This window comes from Nematolebias whitei, chromosome 2 (assembly GCF_014905685.2).
Source record: "Nematolebias whitei isolate Nwh7 chromosome 2, NemWhi1, whole genome shotgun sequence".
Classification (NCBI taxonomy): domain Eukaryota; kingdom Metazoa; phylum Chordata; class Actinopteri; order Cyprinodontiformes; family Rivulidae; genus Nematolebias; species Nematolebias whitei.
The window spans coordinates 45,778,191-45,804,800 of record NC_056499.1 but is presented as its reverse complement, the minus strand read 5'-3'; the positions used below and the strand labels follow the sequence as shown (position 1 = coordinate 45,804,800).

General features: G+C 42.1%; 1 protein-coding gene across 1 annotated transcript in view; it reads left to right on the top strand.

Moving 5' to 3' along the window:
* The window catches only part of LOC119427012 (C-myc promoter-binding protein), a 167,259-nt gene that overhangs the window by 74,425 nt on the left and 66,224 nt on the right, over window positions 1-26,610 (top strand). Inside the window, exons 12-19 of the mRNA XM_037694588.1 lie at window positions 962-1,062; window positions 1,779-1,994; window positions 6,270-6,415; window positions 6,647-6,685; window positions 15,691-15,824; window positions 24,779-24,911; window positions 25,688-25,894; window positions 26,008-26,136. Of these exons, the coding sequence (XP_037550516.1) occupies window positions 962-1,062; window positions 1,779-1,994; window positions 6,270-6,415; window positions 6,647-6,685; window positions 15,691-15,824; window positions 24,779-24,911; window positions 25,688-25,894; window positions 26,008-26,136 (1,105 nt within the window). The remainder of the gene's footprint in view (window positions 1-961; window positions 1,063-1,778; window positions 1,995-6,269; window positions 6,416-6,646; window positions 6,686-15,690; window positions 15,825-24,778; window positions 24,912-25,687; window positions 25,895-26,007; window positions 26,137-26,610) is intronic.

Sequence of the window (26,610 nt, the reverse complement as noted above, 5' to 3'; positions counted from 1 at the left end):
TAGATAGATAGATAGATAGATAGAGAGAGAGAGAGAGAGAGAGAGAGAGAGAGAGAGAGAGAGAGACCACGCTCCCCCCATGATAAGTGAAAAACCATGAAGTAGGGATACAGTAGTTCAAGTAAACATTGTCATTACTATCTCATGTACCACATGAGATGGAATGAAATTGTGTACACAAGTAGTGGTAGTAGTAGTAGTCAGTAGTAGTTCATTTTAGTATTTAAATACAGGCATATATTAAGGAGTTTTAAACCCTTCCCACACTCTTGCAACGTCGCTAGCAATGTTTCTAAACTCTAGATGCTCTAAAAGAGCACAGCATGTCATGATTCTCAGCTCTCTGGCTCCAGCTGCTCCCTGCCAGCGCTCTTGGCCACTCCCACTTATCCACTGCAGAGCAGAGATATGACTTGCTGCAGGAGGAAGTTTCACCTGCAACTGTGAGCTGCACACAGGTGCAGTAGGTGCTAAATAATTTAAAATAATTTATTTTGAATAAAAAATCCATGCAGATTGTGTGGCTCATATTTCAATCAGCCAATTGTGTGTCATGTCCAATCTTGTTTTGAAAAACTGCGATAGAGCAAGTCCACGTAAAACGAACCACAAAGTAGCAAGAGACTACTGTATGCACACACACACACACTCACACACACATATGCATATACATATACACGACTGCATTAAGCAGAGGGTTATACACACAGTTAACATAGAGCATCATCATGTTTTCTTTTGCGTGACTTTTTTTTTGTTGTGTATTCAGAGTTTGGAAAACATGCAGTTCACCCAACATATTCAGTGAAACTGGTTATTTTTTAGTGTCCCACTCATTTTAAAGGACATAAAATTATTTTTTCCACCATGAAAAGCAATCGTTACAGCATTAAGGTGGTCTGAACTCTGATGGTCATGTTGATTTTAGCTTCAACATCAGTAATTGCCTCTGCTTTTCCAGCAATGAAGACAAACGAGCTCTCACGTGGAAAATCCTACCAAAGAAAGCCTGTAAAAACCTGATGAATGTGTTGAGACATCTCCACCAGCAGCTGGTTGATGGTGAGTACTGACCTGATTTATGAACTGATTCAAAGTGTCACATTTAGACCACTGTTTCAGAAAATATTTTCTTTAATTTTTATTTATCTGTGGATGAATAACTCCTGCGTATTTATAGGTTTTTAGCATTATGTATTTATTGCTAACAGAGTACATGTCATGCTTCATTCAGTACCTATATTTTTTATATATTTTTTATTGTCACAACTTTTATTTCATTTAACAAACTGAAAGTGAAAAATAATCCCTTCGAGGCAGAATGTCTTAATCATCCACTGGCCCTGCTGTGGTGCTCACTGTCAGTTTTCTCTTCTAATCCAGACAGAGCCTCACTGTGATCCCATTATAAACAGCTGCTTATTCATCTGTAGTAATTGAATAAATGAATTTTCTGATTCAGTGAAGTGGAACATTCCCCAAGTTGCTGCCAGAAATGCTGATATCCATTTGAATTCCACAAGTTTTAATTGAAAGCTTTTGGTCCTTTTGACTTCTGGAAAAAAGCTTTAATTCAAAAAAATTGTTTTTGGGTAATCCCCATTTGACATTGTAATGCCTGCTACTGAAGCACCCCACTGCCATAAGACTTTTAAATAATGCATTCATTCCATTTTGGCTTTGTACGAATGTAACGGCAACCTCAGTTATGAGCAATGGTCCAGCCTCTACTCTGAAATTAAGCTGAAGTTATTAACATATGGTGCTTTTGTGTTCAGGTCAGTACCAGCCAGATGGGTTGCTGGAGCTGAGCATGAGTAATGCACCAGAGCTGAGCTGTGGGAAGAGCCTCCACACGCTGGAGCTGGAGATCCAGGAAGCCTTTCTGCGTTTTATGGCAGCTATTTTAAAGGGTTACCGCTCCTTTCTGCGTCCCATCACTCAAGCACCTTCAGAGAAAGCCACAGATGCCAGCTCACTCTTTGACCTGCAAGGTATCAAAAACTTGTGCTGCCCAACTCTTAGTGCAGAATGTAAACTATTATACAAACGCCGAAAATTAGAGTCACAATGGAATCAAACTGCATGCCTTTCCTCTGCCGTCTTTTTTCCCCAGCAGCCTCTTCAAAATCCTCACACAGGAAATATAATTAGTCCACTTCAGTGGAGAGTGGAGAGTTTTTCACTGGTTGCGGGCCAAAGTTTTCAGCCTTGAGGAAAGCCTGAAAACAAGTACAAAAACAGTATTCAAATTTGAAATGGAAACATTTTTAAAAATTGCTACACGTTTTAAAAAGCTGAGTCCAGGGCATGCATACTGTCACTTTTCTAACAGTACTATAGTCCTGTTCAGACCCGGCTCTGTATAGTTATTTTTGGTGATTCGACTGCAAGTAGACTGCTTTGATTGAGTGTTCACACCTGGCACAATGATTCAGTGATGCCTTTAGTGTTGGAGCAAAGACTGAAGAGTTATACTTGTAATAATCCAGTGCACTCTCATTAGCTGTTTTATACATGTATTTATTTATTTCCATCTTTTACCACTTATCTGCAGTCATGTTGCAGAGGCAACAGGTCCAGAGGGAAACACAGACATCTCTCTTTCCAGTGATGCATTCCAGCTCCTCCTGGGGAACCCCAGTTGTTCCCAGGTCAAAGGAGATACGTAATCCCTCCAGTGAGTTCTGGGTTCTGCTTTGTATCCTGGATCTCATTCTTTCAATCATGATCCAGACGTGATGATCATAGGTGAGGGATGGACCATAGGCAGATCAGTAAATCGAGAGCTTTGTTTTTCATTTAACTCTTTTTTTTTTCCCCCATGAAAGACCAAAGTAACATCCTCATTACTATTGATAAGAGCCCCAATCTGTCGATTCATCTTCTGCTCTATCCTACCATCACTTGTGAACAAGATGTGCAGATACTTAAACTCCTCCACTGAGCCAAAGACTGTCCCCCGACCCAGTGGGACCACTACACCCATTTTTGGTTGAGAACATGGCCTCGGAGGAACTAACTCTCAATGCAGCTGCTTCACTTTTGGCTACGAACTGCCCCAGTGCACACTGAAGATCTTGGCCCAAAGATAGAAACAGAACCATACCATCCCATAAAGCAGAAACAAGACCCAAAAGTTCCCAAAGCAGACACTGTTCTCTCCATAATTGCATTTGTGGGGCAGCTGTGGCTGAGTGGTTAGAGCAGTCTTCCTCAAATGCAAGAGTTGGGGGTTTGATTCCACCAGCAGTCACATGCCCAAGTGTCCCTGGGCATGACACTGAACCCCTCATTGCCTCTGACGTGTGTCCCATCAGTGTATGAAGGTGATCTAAAGCATAGTATAGATCTAGTAGAGTGCTGTATGAATGGGTAAATGAGGGCACAGGTTGTGTTGTAAAGAGCTTTGAGTATCTTGATAAGATAGAAAGGTGCTATATAAATGCAGTCCATTTACCATTTTAAGATCCTGTCCATGAACACCACAAACAGGATTGTAGATGAGGGACAGCCCTGGTGGAGTCCAACCTGGACCAAGAACAAACTCAACTTTGTGCCAAGAATGCAGACACAGCGGTCACAGAGGTGACATTCCATGTCCCTCACCTGCCGCCTGGCTTGCATCACTCCCGACATTGACAGTTCTCCTCGCAGGTGGTTGGTTCGTATGGACGTGGGATCTCGTCTCTCTTTCGAGCTTGGCCCATCCAAGCACTCAGTAGCCAAGACTTGACCATCAGGCGCTCATCGGCAAGCTCTCCCTGCACCCCCACCCCCACCCCACACACAGGCCCGGCTCCAGGATGTTGTCCCAGTTTCCCTTCTCCTGGCAAGGTTTTCTAATGTTGTTTTTTATTCATCAAGGCTTTTGACCATGCGTTTACAATAGCCGAATATAATGCTGCTCTGACTGTTGTTCTGTGTTTGGCACAGAGTATTTTAGCTCACTGTAATCACAGAGGGTCCAGTCAGATCTAAATAAACTGACACTCATCATACTATAACCTGAAATCTGTATTTTAGGAATCTACGCTGAATCATTTTTCACAATAAGGGCATTTTTATTGAGAATAAATCAGATAAATAGTTCATCTAAACCTTTAGACAAAAACAAAAAAGCTGTCTAGAGTATTGCCCAGGACGTCTGTAATTATTTTAAATCAGCTGGCAGCTGAGCAGACTTTTAATTATTTATTTTTAGATTTTTCTTTATTTCTCATCTCAACATGTCCTGCTAACAACTTTGTTGCTTGTGTGGGTTCTTGTCAGTTTAGTAGGAGGTTACCTACATCAAGGATCAAGACGACTTGTGTTCAGACTACCAAATGTATGGAAATATGAGGTCAGGACCACCTCTAAGAATGGTTTGAGGGAAAATGTTCTCAATGTCATTGATGTTGTTCACACATATATTTTGCATTATTCAATTGCAATCCAATCATTCAGGATGGATTTTAGGGTTAGGGTTAAATGGGATCTAACAACTTGAACAGTTCAGGCCCTCTTTTGTAATATTTTAACATGTTTTCATTGTGACAAGTCTGTGCTGCAGACAGATACCTAACTATTTTATTTTTCAGGTGTACGGTTAAGACATGAAGAATGTCTTAATGATGTTGCATCATATTGCTAAAATGATCACAATCTCAGTGAAAACATATCATCTGGATATCCTGATGCATGCTCAATAATCCAGGTAGAAAAATCCAAAAAAGTTCAATCTGGTCCTCTGGACATTCAAAAAAAACAAAACAAAGCAAAAAAAATATAGAAACGTTTCGGCTCTCATCCGAGAGACTTCCTCAGTCTGAGGTGCTGTTTGAAAGCAGAGAAGAAACCCAAACAGGACCACAGTCAGCCAACAGGTGAAAAGGAGGAACTTAGACCCAGACCAGTGGTCATTCCGTATGTTGAGGGAGTATCAGAGAAACTGAGACGTTTATTTTCTAAACATAACGTCCCAGTGGCTTTTAAACCCCAAAATACATTACGGCAAAGACTGGTTCATCCCAAAGATCCAGTCCCCCGGCACAAACAGAGTAATGTTGTGTATGCTGTTCAGTGTCAGGAGGGCTGTGATCACTCTTACATCGGGGAAACTAAACAGCCACTGGCCAAAAGGATGGACCAGCACAGAAGATCAACATCATCAGGCCAGGACTCTGCGGTCTACACTCATCTCCAGGCCAGCGGTCACTCTTTCAGGGATGAAGATGTTCACATCCTGGATAGAGAGGAACGATGGTTTGAGAGAGGAGTAAAGGAGGCCATCTTTGTGAAAAGAAATCGTCCATCATTAAACAGGGGTGGAGGCCTCCGGGTTCAACTGTCCCCCTCTTACAATGCTGTGATTGCTAGTATCACTCAGCCCTCTGTGAACAGTAAACAGCCATCAGTGTGCTAATGACCCATCGTTAGGCTGATGGTCCTTATTGAGCATGTGATCAGCTGGTTTTGGTTGTCAGCAGCAAACTGGTTGATCCACTCTGAGAAGGTGCTATTTAAGAGACTGAGCTGAATACAGCACCTCAGACTGAGGAAGTCTCTTGGATGAGAGACGAAACGTTTCTATATATTTTTTGCTTTTTTTTTTAATGTGCAGAGGACCAGATTTAACTTTTTTGGATATCATCTGGATGCCTGCATGTTTTTTGGGGGGAGGGGTTGTGGGGTCTGGGGGTCCTTCCTCAGAAAATTTTGAATAGAGTAGATGCAATTTCCTGCATTTTGGTGTAATTTAATGGGTGGTTAAACATCTACTTTTACCTACATTTGTAACCACTCGCATCCACCCCATCCACTTACATGACAGTTCCGAGCCGACTGTTCTCCGCTGAATTCACTGTCTGACTCTACATGTGAAACCTCCAGGCACTCACCCCACCAATCTTTTAAAGGGATTTTTTAAGGGTAGAAGCAGAAATGCTTTACTTGAAGCGGCAGATGTTTGTATGTGACATTAAGAAGTCGGAAGTGGCTGTTGTGTTTAAAATCAGTGTTTATGTAATTATTTTCAGTTTACATAAACAGTATACGTTTTATTGGTTCAAGGTAGTCATATTTGTTCATAACTTTATTATTAATAAGCCTGAGAGTTGCTGGATCTCAGCAAAGAGTTGCCAGAACACACCCTGTCCAAATAAGAGAGTTCCCAGATCCTGTTCAGGCAGGATCCGTCTCAAATTAAGCCCTGATTCTAAGAATATCTCCAATCTCAGCAGAAGAAGATTGCCATGATTTTTAAATAAATTATTTCCTGTTTGCAGGGTTCTTGAAGAGCCGGGATCGCTCACACCAGAAGTTTTACTCTTTAATGACCAAGACCCAGATGTTCATCCGCTTCATTGAGGAGTGCTCGTTTGTCAGTGACAAAGACACCAGCCTGGCCTTTTTCGATGACTGTGTGGATAAAGTGAGCAATTTATCAATGCTGTACCACAATTTTTTGTTTACAAATTTCTAGTTTATGTAAATTAGAGTTAAGCTTTGTTTTTGTTTTTAAAGAGCAAAAGCCTTCTCCTATTTTTTATCCCAGGTTTTCTCTTTTAGTTTTCCTAAATGTCACTCATTTAGCCAAACTTGTGTCTTTTAATTCTGCTTCTAATATTTGTCCCTTTTTTTTCTTGACTCTTTTTACAAACAGCTCTATAGTTCAGAACGAAGTGCAGAAAAAGGAGCCAAAGTAAGTCTGTTCTCATTATCACCTTCTTTGAATACATTTTGCTTCCAGATGTGCGAATGAACAAATCAGTTTGACCATCTGACATTTGTCCTCAAAATGATGGTTTTCAGACAACTTTTAAAACTTTGCAAATCTGGTTTAGGTTGTAGCTTTGTGTTCACACCTCTTCTTGATCTGTATTTTGAATTTACTCCTCTTTTTAAAGCTGACTCAGCTTGCTTGCTCTTCTGAATTTTTCATGCTCGTTGAGATGTTCACTGCATTCGTTAGATTTGCTGCCACAGCAGTTTATCCTGATATAATAAAAAGCACAATTTCACATAAAACCTACCGTTTTCTGCAGAGAGCCTTGCTTTCTGCTTTTCATGAGTTTGGTGACTAAGGGTTTTTCGAGCTTCAGTGATTTCTGATCTTAAAGGTTTATGTGACAATGCTGTAGTGGATCTTTACTCTGCTGGCTGTAGTTTGACCTGTGTTTAGGCACTAAAGGTTAGATTTGATGTAAAGTTCACAAAAGTTCTGTTCTCCTCTAGTCATGACTGTGGGTCACTGGTTTTGCTGGTGATATTTCTAACTCTGAAATTGACTCAGCTCTCTGTGTGCGCATGCTCTCATCTTCAGACTGTAATTGAGATAGAAATGAATTTGAAATGTCCTTCGGGGGGACTTAAGTCTCGTCCTCATGTTCTCTCTAAATGACCTCCACAGGCGATTAAACTTTCAGATTGTTTTTGGTGAGCTTTGACTGATTTACATTATTACAGTCTACAAGCGTAGGAATATAAGATTAAAATGCATCAATCACTGAGGGAAGACATTTTGTTGAAGCAGCAGAACTTACTGAATGTTGAAGGATCACCACATGGAGAAAATTGAATCTTACTCATTGAATTGACTTTTAAAACGCTGAAAAAAATAGTAGCACTAGTTGGCAAAAGTACAACTACTGTAATTTCCAGACTATTGAGCGCATCTGCTTATAAGCCATGCTGACTACATAAAAAAAAAGAAGAAATATTTGTACATATCGTGCACAAATGGTGTACCACATCATCCGCAACTAGCAGAGAAAGAATCCTAAGGCCACCGAACCAGACTCCCTCTGCCCCCTGGCTCCACCGAGAAACTGTCCATAAAAGCTATGAACAGAATTGGTGACTACAGGTAGTCCTGGCAGAGTCCAACTCCCATCCTGAAAGAATCCAACTTACTGCCAGCAATGCAAACCAAACTCTCTCACTGCTTGTATAGGAACCAAACAGCTGAACGACCCCACTCCCATACTCGCAGATCACCCCCCACAGTGTACCCTGAGTAACACAGTCAAATGCCTTCTCTCCAGGTCCACAAAACAAGAGGACTGGATTGACAAACTCCCATGACCCCTCAAGAACACTATTGAGGGTAAAGAGCTTGTCCAATGTTCCCTGGCCAAGACGGAACTGGCATTTTTCCTCCTGGATCTGGGGTTTGACCAACAATTGGACTCACTACTCTAGTACCCCTGAATAGACCTTACCAGGGAGACTAAGGAGAGTGATGCCCTCGTAATTGGAGCACACCCTCTGGCCCCCATTTTTTGAGGAGGGGAACCTCCACCCCAATTTTCCAATCCAGTGGCGCTGCCCCAGATGTCCACGCAGCGCTGCAAAAGAGGGTCAATCAACCAAGACAGCCCCTCAACATCCAGAGCCTTAAGGAAATCAGGGTGGATCTCATCCACCCCCGTAGCCCTGCCACTGCAGAGCTTTTTAGCTACCTCGGAAACCTCAGTCACGGTTATGGTCAGACCAACCCTGAAGTCCCCCAACTCAGCTTTCTCCATGGAAGATGTGCTGGTGAGATTGAGAAGGTCCAAGAAGTATTTCTTCCACCTTCTGATGACATCAATGGTTGAGGCATAGGCATCACAACCATTATATGTGAAGGGGATGTGTCCCCCCCACATTCAAAAAAACGTTCATTTGGACCCCCCCATCCCACACACACACACACACACTTTTACTATGAAACATTAGTTTTGTCGGCGCAGTTTCTTTCTTCGTGAACAAATCCATTCCACTTGATTAATAGGAGAATACTCAAACCATTAAAACTCCACTCCAGGTTTTCCTGGTTACCTCCAACTCTCCAGCTTCCAGCAGCATGCAGTGTTTCTGTGCGTCTCCTTCTGCCTCGGCAGAAAACGCGCACAGGTGGAGGAGATGGAGACATCTCTGTGTTGATCGCTCACCAGTTTAGCAGCTTAGTGCGGGCAGTTGTTGACCAGGGGGATTGATCATAAACATATATACATGGTTAGGAGGATGCTTGACAGGAGCGCTACGTCTGTAGCGTCTTAGCTTTACAGTAACTGTGATGCTGTAAGACGCTGCAGGTGTAAGAGACTCTGTGTGTTAAGGTCCAGGAAAGTTGAAATGTCTTTAAAACCTTGCACCTTATTGGTGATGTTTTTATTTCTGTATAAACACAAATAGTGCTGACCTGACGCTCTGTATTAAAGTGTATTAAAGTTAAAATGTCTTTAAAACCCACAGCCAAATTTACACAAACTTGGTGAGAAAAATGCTTTAAATGAAATTAAAGTAAGGAAGTCTAGGTGAAATGTTGCTTTTTTGTACACTAGTGTACTATTTTTACACGCATGCACATACACCATTGTGTCCCCCCCACCCCCCACACACACATTACAGTTACTTATGACACCCTTGGGTTGAAGTCAACAGTACCCAACCTTCCCTGAACAAAGTGTTAGTAAAGTGCTACAGTAAAGTGCTACTTTCCTCTCCTCCGCTGGCTTATGATTTGCCAGAATCTCCTCAGAGCTGACTGAGAGTCTATCCAAGGCCTCACCGAGCTCCTCCCACATTCAAGCTTTTGCCTCAGCAACATCAAAGGCTGCAGCCCACTTGTTCCTCTGGTACTCATCAACTGCTTCTAGAGTCCCACCTGCCAACAAGGCCCGATAGGACTCCTTCAGCTTGACAGCCTCCCTAACCTGGGGTGTCCACCACTGAGTTTGACGATGGCCACTGCGAGAAGCACTATCCTTGTAGCCATAGCTCAAGGCAGTCACCTCAACATTTGAGGCATAGAACATGGCTCACTTGGACTCAATGTCTCCTGCTTCAGCTAGGATGCAGTTAAAGCTCTTCCGGAGATGTGAATTGAAGATCTTTCTGATGGGTTTTCTTCCAGGCATTCCCAGCTCACTACACTACATTACACCTCATTACACATTTTGATCTGCCGGCTATGTCCGGCATCACTTACGGACACCATAATGTTCGAACATTTTGTTTGTGATGGATAAACCATGACTAGTACAGAAGTACAACAACAGTACATTGCTGGGGTTCAGTTCAGAGAAGCCGTTTTTCCCAATCACACCCCTTCAGGTCACACTGGCATTACCCACGTGGGCATTGAAGTCCCCCAGCAGAATAAAGGAGTCCACAACTGGCGCACCTTCCAGCGCCCCCGCTAAGGACTTCAAGTGGGTTGGATCCTCTGAACTTCTGTTTGGCATGTAGGCACAAATGAATGTCAGAGCCCATCCTCCCACCCAAAGGCGCAGGGAAGTGACAATCTCATTTACCATGGAAACAGCTGTTTGAAAAAAAGAGCCTTCAAAGAGGGAGACAGAGAATTATTGAAGAGTATACAGAAGCAACTAAAAGTCAAGATAAAAAACAGCAAAGAGGTGTACAAGAAGAGGCTGGAGAGCAAGCTCCAGCAGAACAATATCAGAGAGGTGTGGTCAGAGATGAAAAAGATCAGGCTTCAAGCAGAAGGAGGATCAGAAGGATGGAAGCCTGGACAGAGCCGAGATTCTCTGGAGGATCCAGTCCAGATGAACTGTAAGCTTCAGAAATAGCCTCACACAACCAGTGTGAGAGAAGCTGGATGGATAGCGGACGTCCTAAAGAGCTGTCCCTGTAATGCACGAACAGACGCTGAAAACGGCGCAGTGCGGCCGTGTGCGCCACGTAACACGAAAATGCGCGCATGGGACAGAGGAGTTGAGATGTTGCTTCCTCTTCCGAATTATGAGGAAGAGGATAAAACCCATCCAAGGTTATCACTCTCGATCTGAATGAACTTGTGATGCTTTTCAGAGCAGGGTTACAACGCAGTACAGCTGAGCTGCCATCAGCTTGAATTCTGAGACATGAGGGAGCAACAGAGAGAGCAGACAATCACTCACTCTCTTTAACAATGTCAGAACTAACAGCAGGGCTGTTTTAAATGACAGAAATTTAAGTGAAACCTGATCTAAAGGCTCAGAAGGAGCTTTGATCAGAGCGTGCAGGACCATCATTAGGTCTCACTGTGAAGCTAGTGGACATGACACCGGTCTGTGTCTCTGTACCCCTTTCAGAAAACACTTCATCAGCGGGTTCTATCACCGAAAAACCTCATGACAGAAAGAAATAGCTGCAGCATAAGTTTTAATTGTGCTGAACGCTAAATTCCTGTTCATCAGTTGCTGTAGAAATGACAGCACACCACCTAGTGGACATGAGATGGCCTCCAAACCTTTCTCTGTGCACCAGCGCTGAAAAACTGTCCACTTGATGTGTACAGCGTTGTGGTGGCAGCAGCTCGTGCGCCCTGAATGTACGCACCACATCCTGTGGGAGGCCCATCTTTTCTAAACGGATCCGTTCAGCGGCCAGACCCAAAAGTGCTGACCTATTTCTGGGTAACTCCTGAACGCTCTTCCTGCCTGGAGGAGAGTGCCCCCCCACGGCAGTTTCCACGTCCGACCCGATATCAGTCGCTACAGATTTGGGAACCATGGAGCGCGTATGCATTGAGGAGCTACGAGGATGACTGACGGAGAGCTGCTATCTAGGACACCCGGGGGAGCAAATGGTGGCCCTTGCTCAAGGGCTCAGAGTGGGGCAAATGAGGGTGGAGACAGGTGTGGGTGCTTCACCAATCCCACCTACATTTTGTTGTTGTTGGTACCGGGAGTTGAACCTGCGACTTTCCGATCACAGGCCCATCTTCTCTAACCTCTGTGCCACCATTCCCCATATATATTGCACATAACTAACATAAACTACACAGATTATTGCACAGGTAGTGACATTAAGACGTAATTATGATGGTAAGGTAGATACATAGATACTGTATCATACATGATACAGCCACATAGTGCAGCAGCAATAAACGTATTAGCTGGCACAAGCTAATATTAGTCATATTAGTTATCACAGATGTGGCTTGGTGCAAAGCTATTGTCAATTGTTCAGTGTTATTTATTGAGAATTTAGTAATCTGACAGCTTGTGGATAATAGCTGTCCTTTAGTCTTTTCTTGCGCGATGACAGACTCCTGTATTGTCTGCCTGAGGGTATTAGACAGAAGAGTCCTTGTGCTGGGTGGGTGTGGTCCTTAATGATGCTGAGTGCTTTACACAGACATCGGCAGTGGTAGATTTATTTTTATTATTATTTTCATTTACCCTTTATTTATACAGGTAGTCTCATTGAGCTACGTGAACTCTTTTTCAAGAGAGACCTGGTTAGGAAGCAGATGGTGGGGGTTAAGGGCCTTGCTCAGGGGCCCAGAGTGAGGCAAATGAGGGTGGAGGCAGGTGTGGGTGTTTCACCTTTTCCACCCACATTTTGATGTTGACGGTACCGGGAGTTGAACTTGTGACTTTCCGATCACAGGCCCATCTTCTCTAACCTCTGCGCCACCACTCCCCATAGATGTCCTGGATGGTGTGGAGACTGCTACCAGTGATGTCCTCTGCTGTTTGCAATACCCTCTGTAGTGCTTTCCGGCTCTGACTGGTGCAGTTCTCATACCACCCTGCGATGCAGCCTGTCAGCAGGCTCTCAATCTCCTATAAAAGTTTCTGAGGATGCTGGTGTTTGTACCAAACTTATTTAGTCTTCTTAGGAAGTAGAGTCTTTAGAAAGTATAGTTTCCTCAAATGATTGGGGTGGCTGTTTAACGTGTACGTCAATGGCCAACTTGAATTTTGACCTGGCAACCCAATTTTCGCCAGAAACCTTTCTTACACATGGACGTCGCCACATACCAAAATGGAAGTTGGTACCTGACTTGTTTTTCAAGTTATCGTGCTTACATCATGCACTGCAACAGGGGACAAAATTAGGCAAATATGGAGCTGAAGATCAGTTTCTCTGTAGAAATCTACCATCAGCACACTTCTAGTGGGTTTTGATTGGAAGCTTTCTTAACACTGTAGAAAATGCTTTGAGTTTACCTTTTTTAGGAATAGTCCATTTAGTCAGCCCGCAAAGCTGACTACACAGTTTGTGTGTTTGACTGTGGCTAATGCTCACATGGATTTATTTAACATTTTGTCAGCAGTGCTTTTACTTTTAGTTTTTTAGAAGTTTAACTTACATCAAACTACTTTGTTGTTCTGCCTTGTCTGATGTGTTTTTTCCAAGCATTTGATTGATCCAGGTGCACATGCTGTTGATGCGCTCAGTTTGTGCAGATACATGTTTTGGCTGCAAACACAGAGGAACATAAAATGTTGGTCACAATGTTTAGGTCCTATGAGCCGAATGGAAGCCAAAATGTTCTTTTATCTGATATTCACTGGATCATGAAGATCATCTTGTTTCTGTTAGTTTTTAATTTAAAAGGAAGGTCCTTATAAGAAATCATATCCATGTAATTCAAGATTTTGACCTTTCTTCCATCCCAGATAGTAAATTTGTTTTTATGAAGGTCTGGCAACTTTTGTTATGTTTGTGTGTTTTAGTTGGATTGTTTCTAAAGTCGTTGATTGCACTTAGATGTTCCATATATTGTATGGATAAAGGGTGTAACTTTTACTTTTATCTCATTATTGTGTATGTGTGTGTGTGTGTGTGTGTGTGTGTGTGTGTGTGTGTGTGTGGGGGTGGGGGGGTGTCCAGTAAACAGCAAAGTTTTTAAGATAAATTTTTGGGATGGTCCCTTAAGATACAGTTAAATTTCTGTTCTGATATGAAATGATAATTCAACTTTTGTTACCATGTTCGCCATTTAAACAAGTTGCAGAAACTAAACTAACAGAATCACCAAACGTCTTTCTCGACCACCCCCTGCAATAAATTTTTTGTCTCTTTAAAGCGCTTCATTCAATTCCTGGTTATGTGCTCATGTGTCTTCCAACATAATAGCAATAGCAATAGCGGGGGAGTGGTGGTACAGAGGTTAGAGAAGATGGACCCGTGGTCAGAAAGTCGTAAGTTCAACTCCCGATACCGTCAACATCAAAATGTGGGTGGAAAAAGTGAAACACCCACACCTGCCTCCACCCTGATTCACCTCACTCTGGGCCCCTGAGCAAGGCCCTTAACCCCCACCATCTGCTCCCTAAACAGGTCTCTCTTGAAAATGAGTTCTCGTGGCTCAATGAGACTACCTGTATAAATAAAGGGTAAATAAATAAATAAATAAATAAAAATCTACCAGCAAACCTTTTCTTCTTGTTCTTGTTTTTTTTTTATTTTTTTTTTAATTTTTATAAAATATAAAACCAAACAAACTATTCTAACAAGCTGCTAACATCTGACATACATCTATATACAATAGCTAAAAGTCCATCCATCCATCCATCCATTCATTCATCATCTTTCACTTGTTCCAAAGTCAGGTCTCAGGGCATCACCATGAGCAGGGAGGTTCAGACATCTCTTTCCACAGCCACCTCTTCCAGCTCTTCTGGGGGGACCCCAAAGCGTTCCCAGACTAACTGAGAGACATAGTCTCTCCAGCATGTCCTGGGTCTTCCCTGGGGTCTCCTCCCAGTCGGACATGTCCAAAGTACCTCCTTAAGGAGGTGCCCAGGAAGCATCCTTACCAGATGCCTGAACCACCTCAACTGGCTCCTTTCAATGTGGAGGAGCAGCGGTTCTACTTTGAGTCATTCCAAGATAACTGAACTTCTCACCCTACCTCTAAGGGAGAGTCCAGCTACCCTGCGGAGGAAACATTTCAAACACCTGTATCCACGATCTTCCAACAAGGTTAAGTCAGGTCCTCTGGACAGTTTCTTTTTGTTGAAACGTTTCTGATGAAATCTTTTGGATGAAAGATGAAAGTGTTTCAACAAAAAGAAACCGTCCAGAGGACCTGACTTAACTTTGTTGGATTTTTTTACCTGAATTATTGAGCATGAAGTTTAATGTTTTGAACCACTGCCTCAGAAAAAGATGAAAAGTCACAGCTCAACAACCTCGAGCGTCCTGTTTGTTTTTTGTGCTTTTGTTTGCCATGGCTGCCTCAGGTGAGTCGATAGGGGAGAGGGCAGACTCCAGAAACCATCTTGGCACCATCAAACTGGTTGACCCACTATGAGAAGGTTCTTTTAAGACTGTGCTTGTGGTGGCTTCTCGGACTGATGAAGTCTTTTGGATAAAAGGTGAAACATTTCAATAAAAGAAACCGTCAAGAGGACCTGACTGAACTTTGTTGGATTTGAGCGTTATGGACCAAACCAGGTCCATATGAGGCTGATGAGGGAGGAACAACATTTTTGAGAGATGTACTGTAAATGCAAAATTTTGCCTATATAAATGGCGGATATTCTTTATTTTTATTATACTACTTAAAATTAGTTTTCTCTAACAATTTAATGGTGGGGACAATCTTTGTTTTTCCAAAACTGAAGGGGTTCCACCCAAGGAATGGTTGTGACTTGAATTCTGCAGAGGGAGCATTCTTGAGGGATGAAAAGGGAAGCAGGAAACAAGAACCTTATCTCTGGAAGTATTGGTCACTTGTCAAAATCACTTATCTCTCAGACTGATAGCTTCTACACTCTTTTAAATTATTCACTGAGAATTTTAAAAGGGTGTGAATCTTGTGTTGACAAAACTGAAGCATGCAAATCTTAAAACATTGACTTCTGTAATCATTTTTGAGAATGCTCTCACCCATTTACTGGGCTGAAAAAAATGAAAAGTCACAACTCTACAACCTCGAGCGTCCTGTTTATGTTTGTTCTGTGCCTTTGTCTGCAGGCGGATGCTGACAGGACAGAGGAGGCCAGGTTGATAGAGACTGATGAATCCCAGCGCAGTGAGCACACAGTCTTCATCACCCCTCCAGAGCTGCCTACATTACTTGATGGAGAGGAATATCCACTATGTTACAGGTAAAATCTATACAGTGCCTTGCGAAAGTATTCGGCCCCCCTGAACGTTTCAACCTTTTGCCACATTTCAGGCTTCAAACATAAAGATATAAAATTTTAATTTTTTGTGAAGAATCAACAACAAGTGGGACACAATCGTGAAGTGGAATGAAATTTATTGGATGTGTCAATTTTTATTAACAAATAAAAAATTGAAAAGTGGGGCGTGCAATATTATTCGGCCCCCTTGCATTAATACTTTAGCGTCGCCTTTTGCTGCAGTTCCAGCTGCAAGTCTCTTGGGGTTTGTCTCTATCAGTTTTGCACATGGAGACACTGAAATTCTTGCCCATTCTTTCTTGCAAAACAGCTCGAGCTCAGTGAGGTTGGATGGAGAGCGTTTGTGAACAGCAGTCTTCAGCTCTTTCCACAGATTCTCGATTGGATTCAGGTCTGGACTTTGACTTGGCCATTCCAACACCTGGATATGTTTATTTGTGAACCATTCCATTGTAGATGTGGCTTCATGTTTTGGATCATTGTCTTGTTGGAAGATAAATCTCCGTCCCAGTCTCAGGTCTCTTGCGGACTCAAACAGGTTTTCTTCCAGAATGGTCCTGTATTTGGCCCCATCCATCTTCTCATCAATTTTGACCATCTGCCCTGTCCCTGCTGACGAAAAGCAGGCCCAGACCATGATGCTGCCACCACCATGTTTGACAGTGGGGATGGTGTGTTCAGGGTGATGAGCTGTGTTGCTTTTACGCCAAACATATCGTTTTGCATTGTGGCAAAACAGTTGGATTTTGGTTTCATCTGACCAGAGCACCTTCTTCCACATGTTTGGTGTGTCTCCCAGGTGCTTGTGGCAAACTTTAAACAACACTTTTTATGGATATCTTTGAGAAATGGTTTTCTTCTTGCCACTCTTCTATAAAGGCCAGATTTATGCAGTGAACGACTGATTGTTGTCCTATGGACAGACTCTCCCACCTCAGCTGAAGATCTCTGCAGTTCATCCAGAGTGATCATGGGCCTCTTGGCTGCATCTCTGTTCAGTGTAGTATGTCGGGACAGCTTTCGCTGTGGACATCCTATTAATTAATTATTCTTAAGGCTAGTTCAAGCACAAAGAATATTAATTGTTTAGTTAACAACGGATTATTTCTTTTTCGAGTTACATTTCTGCCATGTAACCAAGATAACTTGAGAGTGGAGTGTATAATTAGTGACATGAGACGTCATTTATCTTTGACCCATCAGAATAAATGCAGTCATTTATTTAACAGAATCATTAAAATTAACATCAAAACATGTACACTTGATTTGCTGATCTGTTTCTGATTACTAAATTTAGCAAGTTCAAATAACAAGCCAACAGAGGATTACTGGTGGAGAATAATTAATCTCTGAAGGCATTTAGCTTGATTTACTGGCGAAGAGGTTTCAAGAGGATAGATTTAGAGGTTTAAAGAGGAGGATTTAGATGGATGAAGGAAGATGTGTTGACCAGAAATGGCACCCTTCATCCGACCCCAGCTCAGCCTCGGTAAACTCGGTGCGTGACGACTCGTTACCTTTGCAGAAGATAAATCAGCTCCAGTACAGAGGTCCATTTCAACGCTACCTTTCAGCGTCTCCGGTCAGGGTGGCTGAGAATCGTCCGAAGTAGTGACGGTACTCCGTTCAAGAGAATAAGCTTCCTTAGAAGGAATCTTCAGAAGTTGAGAGCATTTAATGCTCGGGGTGAGATCACAGCGAGGCGTGCTGTGACTCTGCTGAAATGGATGGACCCTTGGCTCATGGTCCAAAATCCATCAGCTATTATTGTATATTGTCCATCCCTTCTCAGTGTGTGGCTGTGTTTGACCACTTTGAGCCCATCTCTCTGTCCTCTCTGGAGCAGGCAATGTGCAGCATGAAACCATCTGGTTCCCCCTTTGATGTGGTCCCCCCTCGACTGCTAAAGGAAGTTTTTCCTACCCTGGGTCCTTTTATCCTCGCTATTCTGAATAGCAGTTTATCCTCAGGTGTGGTGCCAAAGACTTTTAAACATGCTGCTGTCCAGCCCCTTCTGAAAAAACCTAACCTTGACCCCTCAGTCATGTCCAACTTCCGGCCTGTCTCCAGACTACCATTCACCTCTAAACTACTGGAAAAAATTGTGGAGTCTCAGTTGAAACAGTTTTTGGGGGATCACGCTATCCTTGAGTTATTCCAATCTGGCTTCAAATCTCTCCATAGCACTGAAACTGCTCTACTGAAGGTTTTTAATGACATTTTCATATCCACAGACGCAGGTGATTCTGTGCTGCTTGTCCTATTGGACCTTGCATCTGCTTTTGACACCATCGACCACAATATCCTCATTTCTAGACTGGAGCAGTGGGTGGGCATCACAGGGTCAGCCCTTAAATGGTTTGGGTCCTACCTCTCTGACAGAACCTTCTGTGTCAATATCAAAGATTTTAGTTCGGCATCGACCGCACTCCAGTGGGGGGTACCGCAGGGGTCCATCCTCGGTCCCCTTCTCTTTTCTTTATACCTGCTGCCACTAGGTGCTATCTTCCGCAAACACGACATACCCTTTCATTTCTATGCCGATGATTGCCAAATTTACTTCCCCCTGAGGCACAGAGGCACACGCTCTATTCAGCCTCTTCTTGACTGCCTGGCTGACATCCGGGACTGGATGGCTTTAAACTTCTTAAGCTTCAATGAGAAGAAGTCTGAAGTCATGCTGTTCCATCCCAGTGGCTCACTCATGAACCATGACATTGACCTTTTCTCTCTAGCCCCGCTAGAGAAACAAAAGGTGACTAATCTGGGGGTGATAATGGACCCGTCCTTAAAACTCAACAGTCACGTAAACATGATGGTCAAATCCTGTTTTTTTCAGCTGAGACGGCTGTCTAAGCTGAAGCCTATACTCTCCAAAAAGAACCTCGAGACAGTGATCCACGCCTTCATAACATCTAGGCTTGATTACTGCAATTCACTTCTGTTTGGAATCAGTCAGTCCTCCATTGCTCGTCTACAACTGGTCCAAAATGCTGCAGCCCGATTTTTAACTGGTACAGGCTATAGAGAGCACATCACGCCAGTTTTGGCCTCCCTGCACTGGCTACCCATTCACCTTCGGATCCATTTCAAAATTCTCATGTATGTTTTTAAATCACTGAACAGTTCCGCCCCATCCTATCTCACTGATCTTCTGCAGCCATATGTCCCACCGCGCTCTCTGAGGTCAGCAGACCAGATGCTTCTCTCAGTCCCAGAAACCCGTCGTAAGCTCAGAGGTGACAGGGCTTTCTCTGTTGCAGGTCCACGACTGTGGAATGAGTTGCCACTGAGTGTCCGGCAGGCTCCCACACTCTCAGTCTTTAAGTCTCGCTTGAAGACCCACTTCTATTCTCTTGCCTTTAACACGGTGTGATTTGTTTTGGTCCGGTCTGTTCTCTACTCTGTTGGCCATTTTAGTTAGCTTCTGCTGCTATTTGTATCTGTATTTCTATTTTATGTTTTCCTGTCTGCTGTGCATGTTTGGTTCTTTTGTACAGCACTTTGGTTGGCCTTGTTGCTGTTTTAAGTGCTATATAAATAAATTGGTATGGTATTGTAGAGACTGTTAGACCTTAGCCTCCATTAAGGCTGAAAGTTCCAGTCAGAACTCCAGTAAGAACTTCCAGTAAGACTTAATAGTTCCAAGAAGTGTTGACTTTTAAAGGGTATCCACTTCCTGTTACTTGGTACTTCCTGATTGGTTAACACAACCAGCAAGGGTGGAGTTTTAGTGATGTCAGAGGGTTATTAGAAGTCACAGACAGCAGAAATGTTTTTAAGAACGGTTAGTACAGACAGGAAAATATTTTGAAGAAGTGACAGACTTGCAGGCGCGCCAGTTTCTTATTTACTGTCTGAGAGTTTTAAAACAAGGCACTTCGTTCTCATAACTTGTTCTCTGACTTTTGACCGACATCAAATCCACTCTTAATTCAGACAGAAGAGTAAAATGCACAATTACTTTCTAAATAGACATTTAACTTGTATGATCTAAGTCTAATGAGGTTTAAAAATCATTAATACTGTTTCACAGTTGATTTAAATGAGTAGTTTACTTCAACATTAGAAATGGTATGAACTGAACACACTTTTGATTATCAAGATATTGTAAAATAGTAATGATAATACAAAAAAAAGGAAGAGTGTTCTTTCAACTGATTAATTCAGGATACAAATAGTCTCTTGATGAGATAATTTGTGTTCTGGATTCAAATCAATGAAATAACAGTTCCTGTCCCCTGAAGGTCTTCAGAGACAGATTGATGGAGGAGGTCTAGTTCACTACATCAGTCTTCTCCTTGTTCGAGATGAAAGTTTAGAGGGACGGCCAGGTCTTGGTAGATTTGCAGTGGTCTGACTCTCCTTCCATTTCAATATGATTGCTTGCACAGTGCTCCTTGGGATGTTTAAAGCTTGGGAAATCTTTTTGTATCCAAATCCGGCTTTAAACTTCTCCACAACAGTATCTTGAACCTGCCTGGTGTGTTCCTTGGTCTTCATAATGCTCTCTGCACTTTGAACAGAACCCTAAGACTATCACAGAGCAGTTGCATTTATACGGAGACTTGATTACACACAGGTGGATTCTATTTATCATCATCAGTCATTTGGGACAACATTGGATCATTCATAGATCCTCACTGAACTTCTGGAGTGAGTTTGCTGCACTAAAAGTAAAGGGTCCGAATAATATTGCACGCCCCACTTTTCAGTTTTTTATTTGTTAAAAAAGTTCGACACATCCAATAAATTTCATTCCACTTCACGATTGTGTCCCACTTGTTGTTGATTCTTCACAAAAAAATTAAAATTTTATATCTTTATGTTTGAAGCCTGAAATGTGGCAAAAGGTTGAAAAGTTCAAGGGGGACGAATACTTTCGCAAGGCACTGTATATTTAGAACACTCATTTTGTTTTTTATATTTTGGGGAGGGAGTGGTATAAAGTTAGATTTTAGATACAGAAGTCTTGGGGAGGTTGGGGTGTGACGTGGGAAAAGGTGGTGGGGACGATAGTGTATCGGTTCTGGTATCTCCCCCGGCTGCAGTGAATTGGTCACGTGTGAACCCAAGTTTAATACATATGTTTTTAATAGTTTATTATTATTGTTAAATAATTTATTATTACCTTCATGAAGGTGTGGGCGGTTCTGTTAGGGTAGCGGGGTGTCCTCCTTGGAAACAGTCCAGGAAGCACTGATTGGTGCGCTCACCATCAGTCTGTCTCTAAGCTGAGAACACTGCAATCACCTGCCATGTATCAGACAGCACAACCCATCCTGCTCTGCTCTGATTGGGTCAAACTGTGGTCCTGGTTCTCTTTATTTATTGAAAGCAGCATTAGTTTAAGCCCTGTATCATCATTCTGATTGGATAGCTTTAAAAAGCCCACAACAAAACACACGTGTTTTTCACTATTCCATTTATACAGACGTTCAAAATTATGGAAATCTGTTGTGTTAACGGAGAACTTTAATCCATGTCTGTTTCACTTGGTTGTCCACTAAACAACCTTGAGGCGAGAACTGGTTGTCTGAGATGAAAATTAGGGATGGGGGCCGATCCGATCCAGTATCGGTATCGGCCTCCGATACCAGCATAATTTACGTATCGGATTTTCCGATCCATCTGCCGATATTTCTGATCCATGATGCAAGTTGGCTTCAAACTACGCAATGGATTTCCTGAATGGAGGCGTGTCTCATGAACTCAGAGTAATAAGACCCGCCTCACATTCAGGAAATCCATTTCATAGTTTGCAGCCAGCTACAATGTGAGGACTGAGTTAGCAGCACTGTGGCTAACAGCTAACCAACTTTTCATCTAAACATGTCCGCTGTGTGGAAGTATTTTACACTAGAAACACCACAAAACAAAACAGCATCGTGAAATGTCTGCAGAGCCATAGCGCCACATTAAACCGCTGTAAAGTTAGTTTTACGATGGACATTCGAGCTCCGTGGCTTCAGCGGGGCGCTGCTCTTTGCTCAACCCAAAACAGGCAGCTCGACCCCAGGCAGCCGCGTCCAATCTGTCCCGCTCAGTCTGCCCGTCTCTGAGGAGGGACAGACTGAGCGCGGCTGACCCAAATCAGGCTGCCTGCTTCGGACTGAACAAGAAGAAGACATCGCTGAAACCACGGAGCTCAAGTGTTTACAGAGAAGTTGCTAAACTTCATCATAATTAATGACCAACCACTGTCAGTTGTAGAAAATGAAGGATTTCTCAGCTTGATATTTGCAGCCAAGATATAGTTTACCATCCAGAGATGTTTATCAGTACAACAGTAGGCAATAAAAAAAAACATATGATTTAAAAATTATATTAAAAAAAAAATTATATATATTAAAAACAAAAACAGCTACATTATAAAGTGATGTAAAATACTAAAAACAGGAACATGTCTGTTGGTTTATGCCATGAACTTAGCAGGTGTTTGAAGACATTTAACATTTTATTTTATTTTATTTTATTCATTTATTCATTCATTTAAAGGAAACAATAAAAAAAAAAAATCAAAAAGAAAACATTGAATGAAAAGAGTGCAGAAAGAAGAAAAAAATTCTTAGCTCTGCCCCTTATTTAAAAAAATATAAAATAACTTTAAACAATCACTTAAATTAATCACTTTAATATCCACTTTAAATCTAGGAATTAAAAAAAAACATGTTTGTGTTAGCATAATTTAATTCTAACTTTAAAACTTATCCAACATTAATACAACTTACTCAAGTTGCCTTTTTGGACATGCATGTATGTATTTGTACAAACTGTACTTGAGAGGAGATTATTACAGCCTCATATAAAATCAATGATGATCATGATATCGGAACTGGATCGGTATCGGACGATACTCAGACTTAGGTATCGGGATTGGATCGGAAGTAAAAAAAAGTGGATTGGTGCATCCCTAATGAAAATAGGTTGTCTGGGACAAACAGAAACCACTTATATCGACCCCTGACATGTGCAGCAGCCTTTTTATTAGGTACACCTTGCTTGTATTGGGTTCGACCCCATCTTGCCTTCAGAACAGCTCTGATTCTTCATGTCAAATACTTAACAAGTTGTTGGAAACATTCCTCAGAGTTGTTTGTCCACGATGACTTGATAGCATCATGTTGTTGCTTGAGCTGAGCTGCAGGTCCACAACACGAGTCTCCCATTCTCATCAAAGCAGGCCATTTTTCTTCCATTCTCCTTCGGTCTAATTTTGGTGAATCTGTGTGAAATGTAGCTTCAGTTTCCAGCTCTTAGCTGACAGGAGTGGCACCTGGTACTGATGTAGCCCATCTGCTTCAAGGTTGAACTCGTTGTGTGTTTAGATATGGTTTCTGCAGGTCTTTATTTGTAATGAGTGGTTATTTGAGTTACTGCATCCATTCTGTTATATCCAACCAGTCTACCCATTCTCATCTAATCTCTGTTAGCAAGGCTTTTTTTTCTCACAATTGTCCCTCTCTACATATTTTCTTTTATTTGGACCTTTTTTTTAAACCCTAAAGATGGTTATGTGAAAAATTTCCAGCAGCTCAGCAGTTCCTAAAACAGACCAGTTTGTCTGGCAGCAAAAGCCACACCGCACTTAAGCACCCTTTTTTCCCAAGCCTGACGCCCAGTTCAACCTTCAGCAGGTCATTGTCACCACATCCACATGCTGCCCTATGAATGGATAATTATATGATTGTGTTAACAAGCAACTGAACAAGTAGACCACATAAAGTGGCCTTGAGAGTGTTAAAGCTTCTATATCAAGCTTTTAAAGCAGAACAATACCAACAGATGTCGCTGGGGAGGGGCGGCGTCATTTATATGTGTCCAGTTGTTTATGAGATATTTTATAAACATACTAACAAACTGACTGATAAAAAGAGGCAAAGTTTTAAAACAGATGAGTCTTTCGTACATGTGGGGAAAACAGCAGAATATTGATTGATCAGAAAGCTCTATCACCTGTGAACTGTGAACAGCAGAAAATAAACAGTCCTGTTCCATGTTAAAGTTGTCCAAACATCCAGCACCCAGAGGACAGTTCAAATCACAGATACCTTTTTTGTGTGCACAGACGTCATGTGCATAACTAATGAATACAAGAGCTTGATTTTTCTTTAGCCCCCTCAGTAATTATGATCAGTCCCAATACTCATTTAGACATTTGTGTATGAAAGCTAAATGCAACTCATAAAACCAGCTGCTGTCAGTGTAAAGTAACAAACACACAGACAAGTTTCCTGATGCATGCTCAATAATCCAGGTAAGAAAAGTTGTGTATCAATGAGTGATGATAAAACAGCTGATCCTGCCTACATTTAAAGTGGTTCTGGTTTCTATGGAAAAGAAGTGGGAAAGCTGAGGAGCATCGTACTGTACCAGTATCCACAACCAGGTGTAGACTTCATCAGATTTATTCCAAAGCTTTGGAGAACAGCCAGCAATCACAGAAGATCAATGTGTTTACAAGCACACACTTATCAATGCCTTCACCTGTCTGAGGTTCTGACCCGTTCTGACTTCCTGAACTGAAAAAGTTAGTTTTGCAGAAACTCCCTCTTGCCCCTCTTCGCCCTGTCGAGCTGTTATCATCACCCAGTTGCAGACATAAGTGATGAGGTGTGGAAAGACAAACAGCTCACAAGGACTCACTCAACCACGTCACTGTAATGTAATCATCAATCAAACCTTGAGGCTAATAAAAATGATCTCTTGCTGTCCATTTACTGACCGCTCACATGAAGACTGATTATTACATAGAGTAAGGATCATGGAACATTTTAATATATTTCACAATAACAGTAAAAGAGCATAAATACATTTATCAACTAAAATATGGAGCATGATGAGTGCAAAACTTACATGTTCCCTTGACACCAGGTAAAGAGACAACTGTCAAATTTTTTTCTGTTCTTCATTAGGTATGATGGCTTCCCGGTGTTGAGTCTTGACTTGTTTGACCCTGTGGAGGGCCTGCGGACGCCATCCTCTCGCCTCGCTGCCAGGCAAAGCTGTCCCACCAGCCCCGCCCCCATGTTTAGACGCACCAAACAGGTGAGAGCAGCTGTAACCAAATTCTGTCTCGTACTGACCTGTAATCAGCAAAATATCAAAAACAAAAGGTCCAACCAAAGTGTTGGTATCATTTACAGAATGATTACATTTAAACCATCCATCCATCCATTATCTTTACCCGCTTCTTCATTTTTGGATCACCCGTGCCCATGTCCAGCAATCACTGTGCGAGAGGCAGGGGACACCCTGGACAAGTCACAAGTCCATCACAGGGACACATAGAGACAAACAACCATTCACTCTCTCACTCACACCTAGAGACAATTTAGAGTTACCAATCAGCCTAACATGCATGTTTTTGGTTTGTGGGAGGAAACTGGAGTACCTGGAGAAAACCCACGCATGCACGGAGAGAACATGCAAACTCCACCCAGAAAGGCCTCCGGACCAGGATTTGAACCGGGAACCTGCTCACTGAGAGGCAGCAGCTCTACCAGTTGTGCCACCGTGCTGCCCTACATTTAAAAACCGAATTTAGAAATTTAAAAGAAAATTGAAAAAATGTGGACACTGAGTTTGTTTGTTTTTCCAAATATTCTAAACTTCTTTAAATAAAACACATTTTAAAGCATAAGTTTAACTTCTGAATAAAACTTTTTCTAAAAAGAGGGGTATTTTTCAGTGAAGGTGATGAGAAAGGCACTTGCCTTGATGATGATGATGATATCTCACTCTCTATATTATCTCTATCAAATGTCACATATTTTCAATTTTACCTCTTCATTAATTGCACATTGTCTACGTTTAATCCAAAGGAAATTAAATCAGCCCAGAAGATAGCTAAGAAGTACTCGTCTGTCCCTCAGCTATGGTCCAAGTGCCTGCTCCGTCACTGCTATGGCCTGTGGTTCATCTGCCTGCCAGCGTACGTGAAGGTGTGTCACTCCAAAGTACGGGCACTTCGCACCGCCTATGACGTCCTCAGGAAGATGCAGGCAAAGAAGTTGCAACCCCCTGATGAGGTACATTATTTGTTTCAGACAGAGGAATAGTTTTGATATTTAAGCTTTATTTATTCTGACAATATTCAGTGGCTGCTATGTTCCTGCTTAAATTATCACACATCAATACACAGGTCTGTTATCGGGTCCTGATGCAGCTCTGTGGGCAGTACGGCCAACCTGTCCTGGCTGTCAGGGTCCTGTTTGAGATGAAGAAGGCTGGAGTTCATCCAAATGCAATCACCTATGGCTACTACAATAAGGTATCTGTATCATAAATTATCTTACAGTATTGATGACCAAACATTGACTTTACATTTACAGTATGTAGATAATGTTAAAAAAAAAAATTGCAGCTTACTATAACGAGTGTAGAGTTTTCTACAGGAGTTAATAACAATATATAAGATACAGGAAAAGTTTTGTTTTGTTTTGCATTCACCATAAATATGCTGCAAACTAATACATGAACACAACTATGGATGGCAGCCAGTCTAGTTAACACATTTCTGAAAGGAGTTTTAGTGGAATACTGTGAAAAAACTTGTAAGCAAATGCGTTAAAGAAAAAGTTCTGGTATTATTTATCCAACGACTACGAACCAGACTTGACTCTTCTTGAGAGATGGCAAAATGATGGCTTGAGAGCACATGTTGTAACTGCACTGACGACGTGACATGTGGGAGGAGATATAAGAAGGTAGAAGACCAAGGAGGGATTTATAGATGAAGATGAAC